Here is a 15086-nt window from a genome sequence, read left to right on the forward strand (position 1 = left end):
TACTTTTAAGTTTCATTGTGTGTGAGGCGAACTCACTTTAATTAAACTGAACACAATTTGTAGTTAACTGTTTTCGTTAACGGGTGTTAACACATGTTATAATTATATTAAAAATATATAAAAGCTAATATGTTAGTGTTGTTTGGTTACAGTGAAGGTCACTCATAGTTACTATGGCACATAGATAAGTCCCTATAGTTGCATTGTAACACATATTTATTTAACGTCAAGGCCCTTAGAATGTGACTATTGTTTTAATTTGATTTATAAAATAACAATGTCGCACTGTCGCATCATTCAGGACTCCAATGCTCAGCTGAGCTCAGTGTCTGAAGTCCATGCACGTCCCCCGTGTAGGCTGCTGCGCGCTCTCGTAACCATGTCGCCATTTTGATTCGAAAAATATGACTGAGTTTTTCCTGCTTTACATGCTAAACTTAGCCCCGCGTTTGAATTACTTTGTGCGTGAGTACGAATTACACTCTCTAAATCTGAACCGGTATAGTTACTAATGTCAAGGAGCCATCACCGTTGGGGAACTGTTTATTTGATAGACTTCAAAGCTACATTTGACTAACGTTAGCTAAGTTGAGCTAGCTAACAGTAGCCTGTGCTGTCGCAGACTGACCCCTTCTTCAAAACAAATCACTATTGGCTCACAGGCTAATGTATGTTAGCTAACACAGCTAGCTAACAGTTAGCCGGAAAGCTAGTGACTTAGTAGCTGGCTGCTTGACGAAAAAACTCAACTCACAATCTAACACAGACGGTAGGAATAGCAGCGGACTTTCAATCAAAGGTAAGTTTTGGACGGAAAGATTGTCATGAGTTTGAGCAACTAGCTAACGTTAACTCTGCTGCTGCATCGACAAAGTTGAACTTAAGTTGGAGAGCGATTTAAGTTGGCTAACTCGGCTCAGTAACGTTACACGTTAACTGTTAGGGGCTAATTAGCTTACGTGCTAATCAGAGGAAAGGAGGAACTAAAGTCAACGTTAGCTGAATTGTTTGTTAAGTTAGTGGCTTAAAGTCGCTAACTTGCCGTTAACGTTGTGTAAGAAGGTAAGCGGCTACATCGCCTCAATAATCTGTTAAACTGTTACATTACTTAACGTAACATCGACTATAAATTACGTTCAACAGCTACAGTTGTGTACCATCGATTTACCCTTACCTATTTTCCATCTGATTCGGATTAATCTTTTAGTTGTTTAATGCTGTAGGTCTTTTAAAATGTGGTTATTGTCTATCAGTTAACTAACGAGCTAGAGGTGAGTTAAGTTGTGATCTTCAGTCTGAGGCCAAACAGCGAAGCGTTGCTGAGTTTCTGAAATCAAGTAAAGTTTCACATAAGCTTGTACGTTAGTTACGTATGGATAAAAAAAAGAGCTCGTGCTTAAACAACTGGGACGAATGTAATCAAGACGACGACTTTTCAATGACTGCAAAGTAAATCTGCGTTGTTTTTTAATCTTGTATTATTTGGCAGTGGTGCCTTCACTGGAGTTGAAGTAAACAGAAATCTGAGCTCCTACCGCGAGTCAGTTGATGTGCACTTCATGCCAAGACTACAGCAGCTCAGTGCACATTCATTTAGTACACAGTGTGTTTCCTATTTTTTACACACAATGTGTTTCCTATTGTTACACACAGTGTGTCTCTTATTGTTACACACAGTGTGTCTCTTATTGTTACACACAGTGTGTCTCTTATTGTTACACACCAGTGTGTCTCTTATTGTTACACACCAGTGTGTCTCTTATTGTTACACACCAGTGTGTCTCCTACCGTTACACACCAGTGTGTCTCCTACCGTTACACACCAGTGTGTCTCCTACCGTTACACACCAGTGTGTCTCCTACCGTTACACACCAGTGTGTCTCCTATTGTTACACACCAGTGTGTCTCCTACTGTTACACACCAGTGTGTCTCCTACCGTTACACACCAGTGTGTCTCCTATTGTTACACACCAGTGTGTCTCCTATTGTTACACACCAGTGTGTCTCCTACCGTTACACACCAGTGTGTCTCCTACCGTTACACACCAGCGTGTCTCCTACTGTTACACACCAGTGTGTCTCCTATTGTTACACACCAGTGTGTCTCCTACTGTTACACACCAGTGTGTCTCCTACCGTTACACACCAGCGTGTCTCCTACCGTTACACACCAGTGTGTCTCCTATTGTTACACACCAGTGTGTCTCTTTTTGTTTGACATTATAAACAAATGGGGAACCCCCATATGTACCAATATATTATAAATGAGTGATGCAGGGATCATTTTCTGTTGGTTAATATATTCTTCTATCATTAAGTTTTTAAAGTCTGAAGTGTTTGGAGGGCCAACAAACTCAAAGGTAATCAATAATGTGAATGGAAGAAGCTCAGGAACTCATTACATCTGTGAAGGAGAAGTAAAAAGTAAAGTCACTGGTTTTTATTCTCATTAAGAACTATTTCAATAAGTTGTGACCGTCTGTGTATCAAACATTATTTCCAGATCTGTTCACATAACTTTATAACTTCAGTGTTCGTAAGAGGCAACAGGCTGATGGACTTTAGTTTGTCCCCAGAAGTGCACTGTTTACATTGTTTGATCATTTGGTATCTCGTACAATATGATAAACGTTCAGTCGCCACCAGTTGCATCTTTATTTACATTCAGCGAGTGTACAAGTGTAGGTGGAATTATCTTTTGCTTGAATTAACTTCTTTTTTAACTTGCATAATTACAGCCTATTGTTAGCTCACAACAGCCACACGACACATGTGTCCTTTTATGTGTGCCATTGTTCCTCTTTTCATCGACTGTAAATGTGCCAGTAGACTGTTTTGTTGAGGTTGTCTCTGGTGTGTTCTATTTTGGATGTAAAGTCAAGCATTTGCTTTCCTGCTCACTGTCCACAGGGAGCGTTCAGCGGGTTATTATTGCACTTGTGTACTCTGTAAATGTATGCCAGATGGACGCTGCTGCTGCTGCTGCTGCTGCTGCTGCTGCTGCTGCTGCTGCTGCTGCTGCTGCTGCTGCTGCTGCTGCTGCTGCTGCTGCTGCTGCCGCTGCCGCTGCTGCTGCTGCTGCTGCATGTGCAGGGAAGGGTCCTCCTCAGGAAAATAAAAAAGAGGAAACACTTCGATTTCCCTCTTTAGTTTTACTTCCATGATTAGATTAGCCACCATGGTAACCACACGAGAAAGAAACAAACTAAACATGCTTGAGTATTCACACAATCAAATACTTATTTGTACTTATTTTAATACATTATTTAAGATGCTTTCTACATTTACCATCATCTCATAGTGGGCAACTAAAGCCTCGGCTGCGGTGCCGATGAGACAGGAGAAGTAGAAGTTGACCAATCTTGTTCAGCAGTTGATGTATGCAGTGATGAGCGTGCACACAGTATGCACACAGCGGCTGCAGTGTAGTTCTAAACAAGTAACCTGCCTGAGGTTTTTGTGTGTCAATCATCTTTTATTGTCATTTCATAAAATAGGTAGTCTAAAATCTGAGGGATGCAATTTCCTTCTAAGTTTGTCTTGTAGAGAATCTCGACTATTCCAGCTTCTTACTGGTGAAGATGTTGAGTTAATACTTCAATGTTACAGGTATAACTACATTTTAAATGATATATTTTACTGGACTATAAACTGTCCAGAATGACTCGGTAAATAACCTCAAAGTTCACAACATACTTTTATAATGATTGATCCACCAAAACAGATGTGAAGTTGAACACGTTAATATCTGAATCACACATTTAGCCCCTTATAGAGAGTTCAGTGCAATGCCTTTTAAAATAAAATGTTTAACTATACATTTGTCTATTAGGTAGGCCTACATTAGTAAAGTTATATAAAATAAGTTGATACTGAACAGTACAACTTGCAAGATATACATTTTAAGTCTTTATTTATTTATATATATATATACACACATGCATACATATACACACATGCATACATATACACATACATACACACACGCATACATACACACACACACATACATATACACACACACATACATATACACACACGCATACATATATACACACACGCATACATATACACACACGCATACATATACACACACGCATACATATACACACATGCATACATATACACACACACATACATATACACACACGCATACATACACGCACACATTCACACGCAGTATTTGCGCAGGTCTGATGTCTGAACGTTGTGTCAACACTGTGTCCTTTCTTCTAAAATCTTGTTGCACAGCTGATCAATACTCTCCGCTGTATTTTGTGTTGTGCAGGTTATGGTGAGCCTCTCAGACTCTCATCTCCTAAAGAGGCCTGCGTTTTAAGAGGAGACCCATGCTGATAAATGCCAGGCCTCGCCACACTCTCTGTCTTCTGCACAAACACAAATGCCTGCCTGCCTGTGGGGGAGGTCTGATTAAAGATATCCATATTTCATCCACCGGTACGTGTTAGCATTTTACTGTGATTGATTTCATCTTTTTATAATTGTACAGTTTCTGACTACATCTGTATTACCTGATTTAACTGGGTAAATGAGTTGCCAATAGATTTATATAATTCCTAATTGACGTTTAAAGATGTCACCTCCACGTTACGTCACAGCATCAGAGTTACACTCCAGTATTTAACCTCTGACTCCATCTTTTTGTCATTTTGATGCATGGCATGATGCATGACATGCCTTTGTATAAAGGACCAGAATGCTCTACATTAATGTAGTATATATTGGAATACTCTTAATTTGATCATAATTGATATTATTAGAAAATTCTGTTTAAGAGATTTAATTTCTTCGAGTTAATACAAAAACGGTGCAGTCGCTGTAAACATAGTCTGTGATATAAAAGGATTTACTAGCTTACATCTGTGTTAACATGCATTTCTCTGCTTCCTTCTCCACCTCCACTTTTCTCCCCTTTCTGTTATTGTTGTGGCTTCTGCTGCGCCTCTCTGTATTGCTCCTCTACCTCTGTGTTTTTTATCCTTTACCTTCCCTCGCTCCTCTCTCTGCTGTCCTACGGCTCAGGGCTGTGTCCCCCGTCCCAGCGGCCACCATGTTTTGGAAGTTCGACCTGCACACCACCTCCCACATCGACCAGCTGCTGGACAGGGAGGACGTGTCGCTGAGAGAGCTGATGGAGGAGGATGACGTCCTGCAGGAGTGCAAGGCCCAAAACCGTCGGCTGCTCCTCTTCCTTTCCCAGGACCACTGCATGCAGGAGCTGGTCAGCCTCATCACCACAGAGCCGCCCGTCGACCTGGAGGAGAGGAGCCGCTTTAAGTGAGTCTCATTTGTCAGATAATCAGAAAACATTTCAGCCTTTCCACTTTAAAACCGTTAACTGCACTCAGCCTCCTTCTCATTGTCATTCTGATATTTTCAGGTTTCCCAACATTGCCTGTGAGCTCCTGACATCCGATGTGTCCATTATAAACGATAAGCTGGGCGCGGACGACTCTCTCCTTGAGGTGCTCTATCACTTCCTGGAGCAGGACCCACCCCTCAACCCACTACTGGCCAGCTTCTTCAGCAAAACCATCGGCAATCTCATTGCCAGGAAAACCGAACAGGTATGTTGAAAAAGATCGATGAGCGATGGTCTGGATTTACAGCATGTAAACAAACACTGAAAAGCTCTGTTATTACTTTGTACTAAACCGCAAAACACTCACAATAGAAGTGTAGCGGATCGCACACATTCACCCAGACTTAGGTTGCTAATTGGAACCAGAAGTATTGAGCACATAGTTTTATTTGGCAGGTGATTACCTTTCTAAAGAAAAAGGAAGGCTTCATTGGTCTGGTGCTGAAACATATCGACGCCTCGGCCATGATGGACCTGCTGCTTCGCCTCATCAGTTGTGTGGAGCCCGCCCCCTTGAGGCAGGAAGTCCTTCATGTATGTCCTCTTAATATGTCTTCACGTACTTCCCATAAGTAAACCTTATGCCTTTCAAAGCCTTTGAAGTATCCAACACCATGTATGTGTTTTTCCCCAAGTGGCTGAATGAGGAGAAGTTGGTACAAAGACTCACAGAGCTCATCCATACTGGCAAAGATGAGGAGGTGAGTGTCAGGCCTGTCCCCACGTTGTCATGATGAAGAAGCAGCTTTCATTCTGTTCATTAGGATTTTCTAATTCAATGATTTACGTTTCAGAGACAATCAAATGCATCCCAAACACTTTGTGACATCATCCGCCTTAGTCGAGACCAGGCCAATCAGATGCAGGAGAATATGGAGGCCGACCCACTATTGGCTGTACTAGAGTCGTAAGTTTACAATTATGGCACGCACCAATGACACGTCTTGTTGTGTATCAAGAGCAGACGTCTTCAGGCCTGGACTCTTCTGCAGCACGTGACAGTTGAAGCAGATTAGATGATGTAAATTCAAGTTACAACAACTTCCTGTTTTATGGCAAACGGCTTTTTTTGTCGCCACAGTAACAAAGTTCCAAGAAAACTTGAGATTTTACGAACTTTTCATCCGACAGGTCTCAAGATTATACCGGTTTAATCTCTCGGAGGAGTTAAAGGACAGAGCCTGGAAACAGCATCAATCGGCTTAAAGTTGCACAGTAAATAAAAAATGGCCAAAACACAGTTTGTTTTAGGTGCAACTCCAAGAGGCTTATTTGTGCGTCTTCACAAGATGCATATCCCTACAACACTTCATCCTTCTCATTGAAAGTTAAAGGTGGAGGCTTTACGTCCGCTCTGACTTTGCCCGGGCCTTAAAAATGTCACCGGATTGACTTTATGACTAAGCAAGTCAAACCTTCCCATCTGCTGTTGGTTAATGGCGTCACATGATTGGCCCTTTTCATGTGTGTTTTGTTCTTTGAGTCCGTTTGACGGTAGCTTTGGTAGGATGTGAGCTGCTACATGTCCACACAAGCTGGGCTGGTAAACACACTATGTCGTCATTGACTACAGATTCGAAAATTTCCCAAACTTAAGTGCAGAGTTATTTTAAAAGGTTGTGTGTACAAGGATTTTCTGGCAGAGCCTGTTTGACTAAAGCTTAGATTTTTGTGCAAGTTTGAGTTTGTTTCCTTCATAATGCTTCATCGGTGTTCAACATCTCAGCCACAATAGCAAAGAAGGTGGACATCTGGCAACACCTCATGAGCATTGTTTCTTAAATCTTCAACCTTTTGTCTTTCAGGCAGGAGAGTGTCGCGGGGCTCCTCAAGAACATGTTTGAGGGGGAGAGGAGTGAGGCCTCCATTGTTAACGGAACTCAAGTGCTACTTACCTTACTGGAGACCAGGAGGTCTGGGTGAGTGGACGGTCTCCTGTCGAGTGTTTGAGTAAATGTTGGGATGTTGTGGTTCCTCTGGGTCTGAGCAATAAACGGTTATTTTGTATTGTATTTACTCTTATAAGATAACAGGGAAAGTCATTACTGTGTTTGTGTGCTTATGTCCCACAGGTTGGAAGGGCTGATGGATCTGTATTCTCAGGGTTATGAAAGGTCTTACACTGTCAACAGCAGTATTTTAAATGCCATTGAGCCCCATTTAAAGGACTTCCAGCAGCTTCTCCTGGATCCCCCCAAGGTACAGTCATGAAGCAGGATACATTCTGAAGGGAGATATTAGTATTTGATTTGGTAAAAGAGCTTATAGTTGTATATTTAAAACTATGGTGACTTATCAGTACACATTAGCCTTGTTGTCCCCTCTGTTGAACAGCTGCAGCATTAACACTCACTTTTCTCATTCCCTCCACAGAAAAGTGCAATATTGACGACCGTTGGCCTTCTAGAGCAGCCACTGGGGAACGCCCGCCTTCACGTGGCCAGACTGGTGGCCGCCCTGCTGCAGACCAACGCCCCCAGTATCTGCCAGGAGCTCTGCAATCTTACCACCATGGACCTACTACTGGTAGGCAAAGCCTGAGTCATTGACATTCTGTAGCTCCTCTTTGTCGTTGCACACAGAGGTAGGATGTGTTCGAGCCCTCATACCTACATCGTTCTGTTTGTGTGTCTGAAAATAAGTTGCATCAGATTTGCACAAGGTTGGTCATGAGGCAGGAAAGCACTGATTACCTTATCGCACCACCTGACCAAAGGGCAGCTGCCTCGTATAAGACCGTCAAGCTTTGTGTAGTGCAGCAGACGGGATTACACTCTCCACTTAAGGCTTCAACAAACGCTTTCTTTCATTGAGTCATTTTCCTGTGGATCGGCTCATCGATTTGGCTCTAGCTCCAGTGTTGCTGGTTCGACGGCCTGGGAAGAAGTCATTTGGCTAAAATGCTTTAAAATGCACGACTGGTACATCTGGTCAACTGTATGAGGGAGGAGTCTCCATGAATTCACTGCTGCTCACAGTTCTGTTCTGCAGCATGTCACTGACTTCGCCTTGCATCTCTCTCTGGATAGGATCTGTTCTTCAAATACTCCTGGAATAACTTTTTGCACTTCCAAGTGGAGCTGTGTGTGGCGGCCATCCTGAACCATCCTTCCTCAGAGGAGCGGCCCAGCCCAGGCCTCCAGAACCACGATGGGAAGCCTGAAGCAGCCAACCCCGAGGGGGAGACAGTGGAGACAGGCAGGACCAGTGACCCACAGACCTCCATCCACAATGCCCTCGTAGCACATGTACGGCTTACACACTACACACTGCTGTTATGTTAATGTTTTGGTGCTCAACCTCAATGACTTCCTCTCCTCTTCATTCTGTGTTTTCGTTGAACCCTCAGCTCTTCCAGAAGTGTCAATTGGTACAGAGAATCCTTGATGCCTGGGAGGAGAATGATAAAATACAGTGAGGATCCACACACACACACACACACACACACACGACGAGCGCTGCTGGTGTTGCAGGGAAGTTGAAGGTAATTGTGTGTATTTGTAAAACTCAGGGGGGAGGGCGGCACCAGGAGAGGCAACATGGGTCATCTGACCAGAATTGCCAACATGGTGGTCCAGAACCTGGAGAAAGGACCAGTACAGTCCCAGATCACTGACCTCATCAAAGGTAGTCGTATATCTGAGTCCTAATGGCAGAGAAGTTTAACTTCAACTGAAAGGTGGTGAAAATTGATCCCTGTGTTTCTGCAGAGCTGCCTGAAGACTGTAGAGGTCGCTGGGAGAGCTTCGTGGACGAGACCCTGAGAGAGACGAACAGGAGGAACACGGTAGAGCTGGTGAGATTTCATTCAGTAGCTCTCGGGTCCTTCTGGATGAAAAGCTTTTTAAACTTCCTCTTATTTCCTCTTCCCTCCCAGTTTGAGTCCAATGTGTTGAGAGCAGCCAGGTAATCAGGACAGGACGAGCAGCCAGCACAGAGTCAGAGCAGCCGCCCCAGCTTCTCACAGAATTCTTTTAAATGTCTTTTAATAAATCGAAGAATATAAGCAACAAAAGGTGTTATTTTAATTGGTTAACAACATTAGTGTAGGGAGGTCACGATACCAGAAATCTTAACAATACGAGATACCACAATAAATAAATCCCAAATACTTCAACATGCACTCCTTCTTTACCGTTTACATGCTGGATCATAATTCCCTCTAATATCTGTTTTATGTAGCTGTGAAAACAACTTTCTCACCAAAAAACTACTTTTTCCAAGATTACATTTGAACACATCATGGTAACGTTATAAATTACTTTCCTGAATAGAGCTTGAACACATCATAATGTAACTCAATGGAACCCGTGTTGACGTTAGCTGTTAGCTCCGATATTTAGCCACACAGGACTGTGCTGCCCACCGGTTGCTAACTGCTAGCGTTAGCTCGCTCTGCCGATTTCCACACAGATTTGTTGTTCACATTGAAGCGTTATCGGGGAAACATCGGGTGATTCTCCTGGACGCGTCGACAGCGTGATTACTGCGTCCCAAACACATTTTCTATCGTCCCCGAGCCGCCATCAAGTATCACCCATTGGTGGCAAAGTATCTGTTCTCGTGACATCCATGCAATAGCGGCAGCGCCCCGTGCCCCCCCCTCCCCGTCAGACTGCAGTGATATCTGGTGATGTGTTTTCAGGATATTAAACTAGGGATGTTTACAAATTGCAGATGAGCATTTGCATTGCAAAAAACATAATTTGCATTGAAAGTGGTGCGATAGTCAGATTATAGGTCTGTGTGGCTCTTAGTGTCAAACCTTTGTCGTATGACGAAGACCCCGCAGGGAAGAAAAGCTGCTCCTGGTTTTCAAAAGAAACATTTCTTTATTGTCACATTTACTTCTATTTGTTTTCTCTATTCTACGTTTTCATGAATGAACTTTTTTTAAAGCATTTGTCATTAAAATGTCAACCTGATGTTTTAATATGTCGCTGGGCATCTGTACTTTACTGTTGGACACCAAACCTCCGCTCTGTGTCCTGCAGGTGAGCACCCACAACATGCACTCGTCCAGCGAAGACGACGACATGGAGAGCCCCTTCCCCAACGACCTGTCTCTCCAGCAGGTAGGACAGACGACACGCTCACACTTCACACCTCTGTTACTTGTGATAAATAAATTAATCTGGATAAATAAAGATCCACCTTAAAAAAAGTGCCATTTGACCTTCCCAGGCCTTCTCTGACTATCAGATCCAACAGATGACGGCCAACTTTGTGGATCAGTTTGGCTTCAACGATGAAGAGTTCAGCGAGCACGATGAAAATATCAAGTAAGTCGTAAGTCTTGTTGCTCTTGAAGGAAAATGAAACCAGAGCGCAGACATTTTAATTCTCAGTCACACTATTTGCTTTCAGTTTGCTAATATTTCATATTTCTTCTGGTTCTTTCCTCAGCGCCACATTTGACAGAATTGCTGAAATAAACTTCAATCTAGATGCTGATGATAATAGTGTAAGTGCTAGATAAAAGTGTAACTCATCAAAACTTACAGCTACTGCTGTAACGTCCCCACAGCAGCTGTTGTGTGTGTGTGTGTGTGTGTGTGTGTGTGTGTGTGTGTGTGTGTGTGTGTGTGTGTGTGTGTGTGTGTGTAACACAAGTACAAAGAGAATAAAGTTGGTAACGTGTTTGTCTGCAGCAGGCCAACGCGGCTGCTTTTGAAGCCTGCTGTAAAGAGAGGATACGCCAGTTTGATGACGCTGAAGAAGAAGAGGACATTTGGGAGGAGAAGGAGATGAACTATGCAACACAAGCTAAATCCAGAACAAGGTAAACCTGCTTCTGTCTTCTAGCTTTTGGTTCCCTCAATGCACCCGAACCCTGTCGGGTAACCGTCTCACATCTTGTCCCGCTCTACCAGGTTTGGGGTTTCTCAAACCTCGGAGGAGAGCTCCAGGAGCAGCATGGAGAACGGAGGCAGAGAGCGGGACCACGGATCTGAATCTGATGAGGACGAGGACTCGGAGCAGAACACATCAGAAACAGGTAGATTAGAAGACAGCAGCGACACACACAACACCGTCAAATGTCTTGGAGGAACTTTCAACATCGGCTCTCGAGTACCTTTTTGTCGTCTTGTTTCCAGGTCCAGGTCCAGGCTGGACAGCAAATTTCAGGGAGTCTGGAGGGACGGGAGGGACGGGAGGGACTGCAGCTTCCCAAACGCCAGCAGCGTGGGACAGCTCATCGAGGAGCAGCTCATCGAGGAGCGGAGCAGAGACGCAGGGAGGTGGCTGGGCCACCTTCACTGAGTTCCAGCCTTTCTCTGGGTGAGAAGCAAACCATGAGCAAGTCTGCCAGGGTGGTTTTCAAGAAACAACAACAATTTAAATGTTTTATTTTTCAGGTTACAGGTTTATTGATGCAACAGGACGTTACTTCATAGATGCATTGAATGTCTTTGAATAGCTCACGTCAAGTCACGGTGAAAAGTAGTTCATGTGTCGACTGACGTCTGCTGTAACACGATTCTGTGTTGTTGGGTCTCTGCAGTACAGAGACTGATCCCAGGTGCAGCTCTCCGATGGACTCGGGCAGCGGTGATGCAGAGAAACAAGCCAAACCAAACCACGAGAAGAGAGGTGAGTGTTTCCCTGCACCCTCAGAGCACAACAGCCTCCGTCCGTTAGAGATGCACCCTGAAACGTCTCGAATGTGTCTCGTGTCTGCAGATGTTAGTGCCTCCTCTGGGGCTTGGCCGGTGGGAGAGGGAAGGAAGGCTCCTCTCGTGGCCTCAGACAGCAGCTCCTCCGGGGGGTCCGACAGCGAGGAGGACGACAAAAATGCGGGTGCACCTCCCGCTGCAGCCGTCGCCTCTGAAACAGCCGCCGCCCCCGTCAACAAGACAGTCGACCCTAAAAGGTTTGCATCTCTGCATCTTTGAGCATTAAGCTGGTCGAATCCTCCTGTTGACCCGTCCCCCCTGCAGCCTTACACGAAGAGCTGCTCTGTGTGTATAAACATCTATATTTGAAACATAATCACCACATTGAGGTAATTATAGACCGGACTGGGATTTGAAATTACTGGATTCATTCTTAGTAAAGTACATCCTGAGACTTTGCAACTCGACAAACTGGAGCTTAAACTGAGATTTGCAATTTCAGAAAGTAAAAGAAGTTTGTAACTGGAGAGCTGGGTTACATTACTCGGTAGTGCACACACACACACACACACACACACACACACACACACACACACACACACACACACACACACACACACACACACACACACACACACACACACACAGCGCTCCTTAATCTTCTGGAGTAAAGGGCGTGAGAAATATTAGTAAACTTTCCCCCTGATGATTCACACGTATTGTGTAAGAGTTTCTGATCCCAGAGTGTAAATGCTCAAATGATTTTTCTGATTCCCTTTATGTCCATAAACAAAACGCTAAATGAAGTTCTTTTAAGCCCAAAATAGAAAATGTTTTCTTTTGCCCTCGGGTCAAAGGTCAGCTGCAGAACAAAGTGAACAGTTCAAAGACACTTGAAGCAGCAGAATGTGCTAAAAGCGTTTTGTGTCCCGCAGTGAGGAGAGTCCGGTGTCTCTGGAGAAACTCTCTCTGTCAGATCCTCCTCAAGCGTCGGAGCAGCCGGCTGAAGATTCACCCGTCACCGCACAGACCGACAGGAAGTGAGTGCTGCACACGTCCTGCTGAAACACTGACGCGATTCTGCAGAAATGTCATCGATTTTTGATGTTATCAGGAAAAATACATTTAGTTTTGGCACACTTCATGAGATCACTGGGACCTTTTGAGGAGCATTGCTTTTACTATTTAATAATGAATTAACTACAAAAGGATCTGCAGATTAAGAACAGTAATATCTGTGATGACGTCTGTTTGCAAACTGAGATTAGAAATTTATAGCTTTGTGTATTTACTTCAAACAACTGTCCACGTCAGGTGGAGGTTAACGGCTTTGTGTAGCTGGTTTCCTCCCACACGCGGTAGATGTGCATCCTCAGGTTCTGTGTTTGTGTGACTGTTTCCTCTCTCCTCCTCACAGAGAGGAAACGCCTCCGCCCCAGGAAGTGTCGGTCAACGGGCCGGTCTGAGCGCGAGCAGACTGCTAAATCCATCAGTGACCGTCGGCCTCCTCCGGAGTGACTCCCCTAAACAACCTCACTGCAACTACGGTGTTTGTACTGAATCACTCGGCCACGTTATTGGACCTGGACACTGCCAATCAACACCAATAATGAGGAGGCGGAACATGTAAACAAAAAAAAAAAAAAAAAAAAAAAATTAAGAAACAAAGCCAACAGACAGAACGGAGTGTAGAGGAATCATCTTCAAAGCCTTTTTTCCGATGTTGCACATAATTACGTGCGGTTTTAATGTAGCAGCGACCTTTGAACGACAGAATCCGAGGGGTAACATCAACATTATTATTTTTTAATGTCCTGAAAGATTTCTCTACCTGTTCCAAGCTGTTGGGATTTTACATGGTCAACCCCTGAATGGATAGCACAGGCTAACTTTTAATGATGCCTCAACAATAAATACCTTCTTTTTTTTAAAACTTTTTTTCTTCAAGCTTAAGAAAAAGCACTTATGCAGCCATTTACTGTACATTATAGCACAATGTAAGTGTTCTACCCTCCTGCTGGCTGTCTGTGCGCTCAGATCAAGGTTTTTGTCCGTTGTTCCCGGTTTGTTCCTCTTTAGCTGTTTGATGAAACGTCGTCTTGTCGTACGTCACCAGGTTTCTGAATGTTCTGAAGTGCTTCAGGAGGAGGCGGGTCGATGAACAGCTCTAATAGTATTACTGTCTTTTGCTCATGTGCAATAATATCAATTAGCGATTTTATTTAAAAATTTAATTCAACCTTTTTTTTAAAGAATCAATGTTTTGGTGTAGTTTGGGGCAGACAAATTTGGATTTAATCTCAACTTGATCGTTCTGATTTTTAAATAGTTTTTTCTTTAGTGCATGTATAACCGGTTCTGTTGACCTAGCTAGTGAGCGAAGACCTTCTGATTGTATTGACCTTTAAGTTCTTATTGCTACCCCTCTTAAATCAACCAAACATTATCTACCTATATACAAATATTATCTACATTTAAAAGTAATTTTACAAGCAATCTTGAGATTACTATTGTTGTCTGTTCCTTTTCTCTCCACCAAGCACTCACAGGACGAGAGCGGCGCCGTGTGTTTCTTTTCTTTTCTAAAGTTTAATTTTATTTGTCTGAGCAGCAGGATTGGAAAGAGGGCAGGTCTGGGTTCTGCAGAGCTCCAGGCCTCTTTGGTGTACTTACTTAAATCATTTGACAGCGATCGGGTTCTAGATCATTGTTTAAAAAAAATTGAAATTAAAAGTGTCTGGTCGACCACATTAATACCAAAAGCTTTGCTTTGCCCGTCTGGTTGTTGTCTTTCCACCTCTGCGAAGATCCAGCTGCTGTTGATGTGAATAAGACAGAAAAAACAAATCAATTAATGCAGCTTTTAGTTTGGAGTCTAAGTTGATGTTTGTAGCATATCGTCTGAAAGGTAGAAATCAATCAACCTAAAAGTAACAAAGCTCAGCTGATGAGTGAGGGTTCAATACGGACGTCTTTCCTAAATATCTCAACATACACCATGAACATTTATAAATGCTGTTTCCACTTTAAAACAGAAGATATTTTATGTATGAAAAATAAAAGTGTTATTGGAGGTGAAACGAG

The 15086-nt window shown here is 43.4% G+C and overlaps 1 protein-coding gene across 3 annotated transcripts; it reads left to right on the forward strand.

Moving 5' to 3' along the window:
• The first annotated feature begins 319 nt into the window (after positions 1-319).
• Positions 320-15082, forward strand: ppp6r2a (protein phosphatase 6, regulatory subunit 2a). 3 transcript variants are annotated; one of them, XM_029461717.1, is made up of 24 exons: positions 320-799; positions 4291-4460; positions 5046-5300; positions 5404-5590; positions 5782-5919; positions 6021-6086; positions 6180-6292; positions 7191-7304; positions 7458-7584; positions 7759-7911; positions 8415-8633; positions 8735-8799; positions 8897-9012; positions 9096-9181; positions 10380-10460; positions 10588-10667; positions 10792-10849; positions 11040-11167; positions 11259-11383; positions 11484-11667; positions 11891-11979; positions 12070-12259; positions 12938-13042; positions 13420-15082. In XM_029461717.1, exons 3-24 carry the CDS (start codon positions 5074-5076, stop codon positions 13466-13468), a joined length of 2700 nt encoding a protein of 899 aa, XP_029317577.1. In that variant the 5' UTR covers positions 320-799; positions 4291-4460; positions 5046-5073; the 3' UTR covers positions 13469-15082. The 3 variants fall into 3 exon arrangements, with proteins under 3 accessions (XP_029317577.1, XP_029317575.1, XP_029317576.1); XM_029461715.1 differs by having other exon boundaries at positions 321-799; positions 10570-10667; XM_029461716.1 differs by having other exon boundaries at positions 331-465; positions 10570-10667.
• Positions 15083-15086: the final 4 nt, after the last annotated feature.

This window comes from Cottoperca gobio, chromosome 23 (genome assembly GCF_900634415.1).
Source record: "Cottoperca gobio chromosome 23, fCotGob3.1, whole genome shotgun sequence".
Classification (NCBI taxonomy): Eukaryota; Metazoa; Chordata; class Actinopteri; order Perciformes; family Bovichtidae; genus Cottoperca; species Cottoperca gobio.